Genomic DNA, 9,338 nt, shown 5'->3' with positions numbered 1-9,338 from the left:
CCATTTTTCCACGCCTGGGTCTGCGCTTTGAGATTTTCACGCAGGCACGGGCTCGCAAGGAGAGAAGTGCAAAGGGTGCACACTGTGGCCGACTCTTCGTGCAGCGGGGACTGGTGACGTGAACACACTGTAAAGAATAAGTAAACTCTCTACTGACTGGCACTTAACGTCCTCCAAGATACACTACGTGAAAGGGGCAGCAGTAAAGCATGTGTGGCAAGTTTTCTTTTATGTTGAAAAGGAACAAAAGGGAAAACATCCACGTTAGTTTGAATACGCATTTTAAAAGGCCTCAGAAAGATACAAAAGCCAGAAACAGGTTTTCTTCATTTTTTAACGATATACCTGTAGTAACCACCCATCCTCTCCAGGGCAAGGAAAATCGGCCACGAGAAGTTGGAAGGGCCCCACTGTAAGGAAACTGCTTATTCAGAGAAGCACAGCTGCCCCCTCACCTGGGTGGAGCACTAACACAGCAAGTTTTCGGGGCTCCTCCCCTCCCCCTTCGGTCGCCATCTTGGAAAATGGAGGCATGGGAGTTGTGCAACCACACCTGAGCTGAATTCATTCAAAACATGTTCCGCTAGGGGCGCCTGGGGGGTTCAGTCAGTTGGGCATCTGGCTTAGGCTCAGGTCATGATCTCATGGTTAGTGGGTTCCAGCCCCACGTTGGACTCTGTGCTGACAGCTCAGAGCCTGGAGCCTGCTTCTGATTCTGTGTCTCCCTCTGTCTGACCCTCCCCTGCTCGTGCTGTCTCTCTCTGTCTCTCAAAAATAAATAAAAAACATTAAAAAAAAAAACACTTTCCACTGTATTAACTTACACAAATTTGGTGACAGACTTATATCTGCCTCAAACCTCCTCTCTTTTTAGAAATACCGCAAATGTCATGCACTTACTTGTTCCCGCAGGGTTTGGATCTCATCCCTTAACTCCGACAACAAGCGATCCTGCTCTGCAGGCAGAAAGCTTCCCCGGGATTCCTTGTGGAGCTTCTCCAGGCGCATTATTTGATCCTCTCGGAATTTCACAATCATTTTATTAGACTGAATAAATTTTTCTTTTTTGAGGGTGAGGTCTTCTAATTGGGTAACTTTTTCTATCAGAGACTTAAAAAATTCGTAAGTTGGTTAAACATGAAAACTAATTCAACCTCTCTAAATTTCCACAAACTAAGGAACAAATGCTAACCTGACACTTAATCCCAAAGGGAAAATTAGATTTTTCCCCAGCTTTCCTTTCTTTTGTTTAATTATGCCATTTTTTATTTCACTCAGAAAGGTACCACGTAGTGAAAGCCTAAAAAATCTGGAATCCCCTTTATATCAACTGTTTCCTACCTTCTTTTCCTGTTCAGATTTCTTAAAGAACAACATCGCCTCTTGGAAACACTTCATGTAATTAGTCTCATCTTTGCCTGTAACTGATCCAGTAAGAAAGAAAAGGAAACAGGAAAAAAATGTTTATCTCTCACGTTTAAGAACCACGAATTGAGCTAAAATAGCCTCTGACTGACTACTCTCAATGAATCTAAAACAATCAGACTGTCATCACCAGACCACAGATTTCATATTAAACCAATCTAAATGTTAGCAACTCTTTGAAGAAGAGTACATTTCTCTTATCCTATTTAGTAAACATATACATGTTATATGACAGAATCTTGAACGTGGACCTAAATGAAATTTATTAGTATCTCTTTTAGCACTTGTAAGGGAAGAATTATTCAAAATTTCTACTCCCCCTTAACCGCCCCCCCCGCCCCCCCCCGCAGAACTCAGTACACAGTATCTGTATCTGGTTACAAAGTACAGGCATCCCTTATTTTATCCTGCTTGGCAGACACTGCCTTTTTTACACAATGAAGGTCTGCAGCAAGCCTGCACTGAACATGCCGATTGGCACCATTTTTCTGCCAGTAGTTTCTCACTTCGTGTCTCTGTGTCACATTCTGTTAATTCTTGCAGTATTTCTTCTTTTTTTCATCTTTTTTTTCCTTTTTTTTTAATGTTTTATTTATTTTTGATACAGAGAGAGACAGAGCATGAGAGGGAGAGGGGCAGAGAGAGAGGGACACACAGAACTGGAAGCAGGCTCTAGGCTCTGAGCTAGCTGTCAGCATAGAGACTGATGCGGGGCTCGAACCCACGAACGTGAGATCTGACCTGAGCCGAAGTTGGAGGCTTAACCAACTGAGCCACCCAGGCGCCCCTTAATCTTTTTTTAAATGTTTTTTATTTATTTTTGAGAAACAGAGAGAGGCAGCGCAAGCAGAGGAGGGTCAGAGAGAGAGGGAGACACAGAATCCGAAGCAGGCTCCAGGCTCTGAGTTAGCTGTCAGCACAGAACCCGATGTGAGGCTCGAACCCACGAACCGTGAGATCATGACCTGAGCCGAAGCCGGATGCTTAACAAACTGAGCCACCCAGGTGCCCCTCTTGCAGTATTTCAAAAATTTATATTTGCTATGGTGATCTGTAATCAGTGATCTTTGAGGTTACTACTGTAATTATTTTGGGCACCACAAGCCATGCCCATATAAGATGACGAACTCAATCAATAAATGTGTTTTCTGACTGCTCAACTGTCTGGCTCTTCTTGTCTCTTCCCCTCTCCTCAGGCCTCCCTGTTCTCTGAGACACAACGATATGGAAATTAGATCCATTTAATAATCCTACAATAGCTTCTAAGTGTTCAAGTAAAAAAAAAAAAAAAGTTGCATGTCTCACTTTAAATCAAACCTAGAAATGATTCCACTTAGGAAGGTGTGCCGGAAACCGAGACAGGCTGGAAGTTAGGCCTCTTGCACCAGTTAGCCAAGTTATGAATGGGAAGGAAAAGTTCCCCAAGGAAATGAAAAGTGCTCCTCCAGTGAATGTATGAATGATAAAAAAGCAAAACCGCCTTATTGCTGATATGGAGAAACTTTTAATGGTCTGGATAGAAGCTCAAACCAGACACAATGTTCCTTTCAGCCAAAGCCTCGTCCAGGACAAGGCCCTTACTCCCTTCAATTCTGTAAAGGCTGAGAGAGGCGAAGAAACTAGAGAAGAAAATCTCGAAGGTAGCAGAGGCTGGGTCATGAGGTTTAAGGAAAGACGCCATCTCCCTAACATAAAAGTAGAAGATGAAGCAGCAAATGTTGTAGAAGCTTCAGCAAAGGATCCAGAAGATACGTCGCGAAGGTGAATATACCAGTAACAGATTTTCAATGTAGATGACACCACACTGAAGATGCCACCCAGGAGTTTCATAGCCAGAAAGGAGAAGTACCGCCTGGCTTCACAGCTTCAAGAGACATGCTGACTCTGTTAGGGACTATGTGGCTGGTGAACACAATGCTCATATATCCTTCTGAAAAATCCTAGGGCCCTTAAGAATTAGGCTAAATAGGAGCGCCCAGGTGCCTCAGTTAAGTGTCCAACTTTGACTCAGGTATGATCTCACAGTTTGTGAGTTCAAGACCCACATCAGGTTCTGCGCTAACAGTGCAAAGCCTGCTTGGGATTCTCTCTCTCTGCTCCTTCTCACTCATTCTCTATGATAAATAAACAAACATAAAAAGAAAAAAAATTAGGCTAAATAAAAAAATCAACTTTATCAACAACAACAACAAAAAGAATTACACTAAATCTACTCTACCTGCGCTCTATACACACAACGGCCAGCCTGGATGACAGCACGCCTGACTGACATGGCTTACTGAGTACTGTACGGCTATTGTTGAGGCAAAGTGCTCAGAAAAAGATTCCCCTCGGGGGCCCCTGGGTGGCTAGTTTGTTGAGCATCCAACTCTTGATTTCAGCTCAGATCATGATCCCAGAGCCCTACACTGGGTTCTGTGCTAAGTGTGGAGCCTACTTGGGATTCTCTCTCTCTCTCGCTCTCGCTCTCTGGAAGGAAGGAAAGGAAGATAAGGAAAGGAAAGGGAAGAAGGAAATAAGGAAGGAAGAAATTCCTTTCAAAATATTACTGCTCACTGACAGCACACCTGCTCACCCACAAGCTCTGATGGGAGATGTATAATGAGATGAAACTGTTTTCATGCTAACACAACATCCATTCTGCAGCCTACAGATCAAGGAGTCACTCTGACTTGTAAGTCTTATTATTTAAGAATACATTTCTAAGCATATAGCTGCTACTACTACTGATCCCGTGAATGGATCTGGGCAAAGTCAACTGAAAATCTGCTGGAAAGGATTCACCATTCTAAGATGCCGTTAAGAACAATCCTGACTGATGGGAAGAAGTGAAAATATCAACATGATCAGAAGTCTGGAAAAAGTGGATCCTGGCCCTCACGGATGACTGCGGGTTCAAGACTTCAGTGTGGTGGGAACAGCATGAGAACTAGGATCAGAAGTGGAGCCTGAAGATGGGACCACACTGCTGCAATCTCATGATAAAACGTGAATGGAAGATGAGTTGCTTTTAATTTTTTTAAGTTTATTTATCTATTGAGAGACAGAGAGAGAGAGAGAGAGAGAGAGAGAGAGAGAGAGAGAGAGAAACACAGTGTGAGTGGGGGAGGGGCAGAGAGAGAGAATCCAAAGCAGGCCCTGCACTGCCAGCACAGAGGCCAACGCGGGGCTAGAGCCCACAAAGCCATGAGGTCATGACCTGAGCTGCATCCAAGAGTCAGATTCTTAACTGACTGAGCCTGCCAGGCACCGAAGAGGAGTTACTTCTAAAGAACAAACAAAGAACACAGTTTCTTGAGCTGGAACCTGCTCCTGGTGAAGATGCTGTGAAGACTGTTGAAATGACACCAAAGGATTTGGAATATCACATAAACGTAGTTGATAAAAGAGCAGCGGGGTTTGAGAGGACTGACTGCTTTTGAAAGGAGTTCTACTGTGGGTAAAATGCCAGCAAACAGCATCGCCCTCCACAGAGGAATCACTCATGAATGGAAGAGGCAACAGATGCCGCAAACTTCACTGTTGTCTTACTTTTAAGAAACTGCCACAAGCCATCCCAACCGTCAGCAACAATCACAATTCACTGAAAGCTCAGGTGATGGTCAGCATTTTTTAGCAATAAAGCATTTTTTAACCAAGTATGTACATTGTGTTTTTAGATGTGACACTACCCCATACTAAGTAGATTACAGTGTAGGGTAATAGAACTTTCACCTGCACTAGGAAACCAAAACATGAATCTGCCTGGCACTGTTGCAGTATTTGCTTTACTGCAACGGTCGGGGGCAAACCTGCAGTATCTCTGAGACGTGCTGGTCCCTGTTCCTACATGAGAAACAGACTTGTCCAACAACTTGGGTGGCTTTCCTATACTGTGCCTGTCGTCAGAGCGTCCTCCTACAAACACCCGCACACGGTCTTCCTTAGGATAAAGGGCACCAAGTTCATCTTACCTTTGGTCAGAAAGCTCTCAGGAAGCAGCTGCCCGGATGTAAGCTGAGCCAGCTGTTCTTTGAGCCTCTTCACTTCAGCCTGCAGCTGGCTCACATTTCCCTGGGTGTCTTCATTCACTACTGCCTGTCCAAGAATTTTTTAAAAAAGTGTTAAAAGAATGCTTTCAAGTCATCCAGTCGTGTGCTCATGTTTCACTGTGGGATCTGGAGTGACAAATACTGAGCAAAACTGTGCGTGCCTCCATCTCTTCCGCAGTCACAAGGCCACCAGGATCCCAGGGTGCTGGAGCGGGGAGGCGGCTTCCTCTCCCTGCACCTCGCACCTACAGGCAGGGGCTCTCCCCGTCACCACCCTCCTGGGTCCTCCCCCTTAGGTGTCCGCCCTGTTGGGCTGGGTCACGCCGGGATCTGGGTATGTTCACCTACCGAACACTGCCTCCTTCTTGGGACAGCCCCACCCCCACGGAAAAGAGCGATCTCCTCTTCCCCTCGGGAAGGACTACCCGCTCCCCCGTCTCGGTGCACAGGAAGGACGTGCTGAGCTGCAGAGGCGGCCTGAGCTCCAGCAGCTTGGCAGAAACCACTCTCTCCGGAGGAACCCACCCTGTATTTCCCACCAGCCCTCCTGTCGGACAGCTCCATTTCTGTTTTACTACCACAGTGTCATTTTAAAGAAATGTCTGTTGAAAAAATAATCTTAAAGAAATGACTTCTTTGAGACAACTTCTAAGAGGTTCAAAAAGGCCCATAAAACCTACAGGGTGATAATAAGGGCCAACAGTTGGCTACAAACCAGATTAAAGGGACCTAGTTGTGAAATACCCAATATCCTAGAAAGGGAGAAAAACTGACAGCCCCAAGGGCCCCGTATTCTTGGCTCAAGCCGGGTCTGCCCATTGGGAAAGATCTAAATAACACATCCTTTAACAAGTCCCAGATATCCTAGCCACTTCCCACTGGTAGGCTCCAGAAGGGGACTTACCATTGATAATGACTAGATAAGGCTCCTGGTTTCATTGTTTCATGTATTCAGAAGCCATTTCTAGTTGCTTCCGATGCTTATGGCTAGGCTCATTATAAGGCACTCCTGGATATTCTGACATCACTGTCACATCAGTGACATCATAATCCTAATTATCCCTGCAGTTCTCCAATCTCCAAAAGCTTCTAGTAAGTTCCAAGAGATAGGGTCAGGAAGCCCTAATGATTTTTCCTCCTCATATTACAAATACCCCACCAGGGGGGTCATAACTGAATAAAATGAGTGAACAACTAGTTAGTCTTCTGGCTTACCCAGGAGAAGAGGTAATACGGACCTCTTCACTCTTAAATGGTAAGATGATTATAGAATCTACCTGGGGGATAGAAATGACCAACTTCTCCTTTAAGACAAAGAGGAAATTCATCTGCCAGTTCATTGTACTATGATTCTTTGTCTAGAACCAAAGGGATCTCCAACCCCTCCAAAATAAGTGGGGGAATCCTCGGTGTTTTAACAGTCTGAACCAGAGGTTGGCAAAGCACTACTTGATCGTGGGCCAGACAGTCTGCTGTCTGTTTTTATATGTAAAGCTGCCGTGGATCACAGCTATGCCCTTACGTTCCTATACTGCCTATGGCTGCTTTCACACTAACAAGGGAGAGCTGAGTAGCTGGGATACAGACTATACAGGAAAAGAAGCCTAAAATATTTACCTTTACAGAAAAACTTTTCTGACCACTGGTGTACACAAATAGCAAGGAAGCTTCTTATATATAAGAACAATGGGGAATCCATGCAGGTATAGAGAAAAACGAAACTTGCCAATATCATCAAAGTATTTTCACAGAGAAGTCACACACCTCTGATAGAACTGGTTTAGGCAAATAAATGTAGTTTCTAATCCAATTGCAAAGGAAAAACTTTGCCTTCATTTAAGAAAACACAAGCGAAATAATACCAACCATAAGACCTAATCTAGATCTCAAACCACATGAACAATACAGAAGGCTAGGAAAGATGAAATAGAAATCTTCCTTAGAATCAATAGCCAATTATGGAAAGAGCTCAAATGTCCATCAACTGATGAATGGAAAAAGATGTGGTAACATATACAATGGAATATTACTTAGCCACCAAAAGCATGAAATCTTGTCATTTTGCAACAATGTGGATGGAGCTAGAGCGTATTATGCTAAGTGAAATAAGTCAGTCAGAGAAAGACGAACACCGTATAATTTCACTCATAAGTGAAATTTAAGAAACAAAACAGATGAACATAGGAGAAGGGAAAAAAAAAAAGAGCAGGAGAAGCAAACCAAAAGAGACTCTTACTACTCAGAACAAACAGGGTTGATAGAGGAAAGTGGGTGGGGGGTGGGCTAGATGGGTGATGGGTATTAAGGAGGGTACTTGTTGTGATGAGCACTGGGTGTTGTACGTAAGTGATGAATCACTAAATTGTACTTCTGAAACCAGGATTACACTCTACTCTCTCTCTACATATACACTATATAATGTATGCTATACAGACTGTATAATATATTCTAGTTACATAGAATATAAATAACTACACTAACTAGAATTTAAATAAAAATTTTAAATGAACAAAAAAAAAGAAATCTTGCTTAGAGTTATCTTGCTTATTTTCACAGGAAAATAAATAGAAGCTAGTGTTAATATTAGAAAAATCACAGAAGTGAGATGCTGCAAGCTTAAGGATTTTTCTTTCAAAAATATCTTTTTTCTTTAATGTTTTCCTCATTTTTTGAGAGAGAGAAACAGAGAATGAGTGGGATAGGGACAGAGAGAAAGGGAAACACAGAATCCAAAGCAGGTTCCAGGCTCTGAGCTATCAGCACAGAGCCCAATGGGGGGCTTAAACCCACAGACTGCAAGATCATGACCTGAGCTGAAGTCAGATGCTTAACAGACTGAGCCAGCCGGGCACCCCAGTATTTTTCTAATTTACTTAATTGTACTCAGTATTTTACCTTATTATTTTTCTTAATGTTTATTTAGAGAAAGAGAGAGAGAGAGAGAGAGAGAGAGAGAGAGAGAGAACGCAAGAGTAAGCCTGGGAGGCACAGAAACAGAGAAATCCCAAGAATCTCAACCTCACAAACCATGAGATCGTGACCTGAGCCAAAATCAAGAACTGGACACCCAACCAACCGAGCCACCCAGGCGCCCCTACCTTATTTTTAATCAGCTTGGCTCTCTGAGCAAAATTAAGCGTCGACAGGGTTTCCCCAAAACACCTGGATCCAGGATGAACATTTGCAATTACGGCGGTTTTGGCGTTGCCTCCAAGGGAATCCTGTTTAATGATATGATACGGTTATACATTTTCAGAGGAGAAACTGTGGTTTCTTTTTTAAGCAAAGAAACCGGATATTCTTACCACTAAGGCTGAGAGATTACCTGACTGTTAACCATAGTGAGGACAACCAAAAGAGGGGGCCAGGAGGCCAGTGATCTACTTTACCCGCAGTAAGAAGGTGAGTTTGGAGTCTCGGTAGCAGACATGCCTCTGTTTTCCGTTACCCACATCGACAAGCGCAGTGATCACCTGGCCCAGGCAGCTCAACGATCGGTTTATGTTACCTGCCTCCTAAAGAGGAAAAGAACAAAACTTTAGGTGCACTGGCTTCTATTAGCATTTTGAATTAAAATGTGCCTAGCAGTATATTTTGAATGGAAAGTCAAGTCATTGACAATGATATTAAGGCTGAGTTTTTAGCAAAAAGATGTCCTCAACCATCCCCTAACTTTTTCCTATTTGACACACACTGCAATATTAGTATTCAAAGACAAATGCATAAATTATGTGAAGGAAAAAAAATGTCACCTCGTGCTTGTAATCGTTTTAAATTGACCTATGGGCAGGGATAAAAATGTAGAAAAGAACAGCAAAAAGTTGGAGTAGTGCATTAATGGGCATATTTTTCAATTGTTTTGTGTTATAATGTTTACTATTA

General features: G+C 43.2%; 1 protein-coding gene across 1 annotated transcript in view; it reads right to left on the bottom strand.

The window, feature by feature from the left end:
- Nucleotides 1–9,338, bottom strand: part of KIF15 (kinesin family member 15) — a 64,626-nt gene that overhangs the window by 30,248 nt on the left and 25,040 nt on the right. Inside the window, exons 9-13 of the mRNA XM_029917862.1 lie at nt 8,846–8,971; nt 8,555–8,677; nt 5,379–5,502; nt 1,342–1,424; nt 897–1,110 (exon numbers count right to left, since the gene is read on the bottom strand). Coding sequence (XP_029773722.1) covers nt 897–1,110; nt 1,342–1,424; nt 5,379–5,502; nt 8,555–8,677; nt 8,846–8,971 — 670 coding nt within the window. The remainder of the gene's footprint in view (nt 1–896; nt 1,111–1,341; nt 1,425–5,378; nt 5,503–8,554; nt 8,678–8,845; nt 8,972–9,338) is intronic.

Source organism: Suricata suricatta, chromosome 12 (assembly GCF_006229205.1).
Source record: "Suricata suricatta isolate VVHF042 chromosome 12, meerkat_22Aug2017_6uvM2_HiC, whole genome shotgun sequence".
NCBI lineage: Eukaryota > Metazoa > Chordata > Mammalia > Carnivora > Herpestidae > Suricata > Suricata suricatta.
Note: the sequence above shows the minus strand (reverse complement) of the source record. Positions and strands in the feature narration are given on the sequence as shown.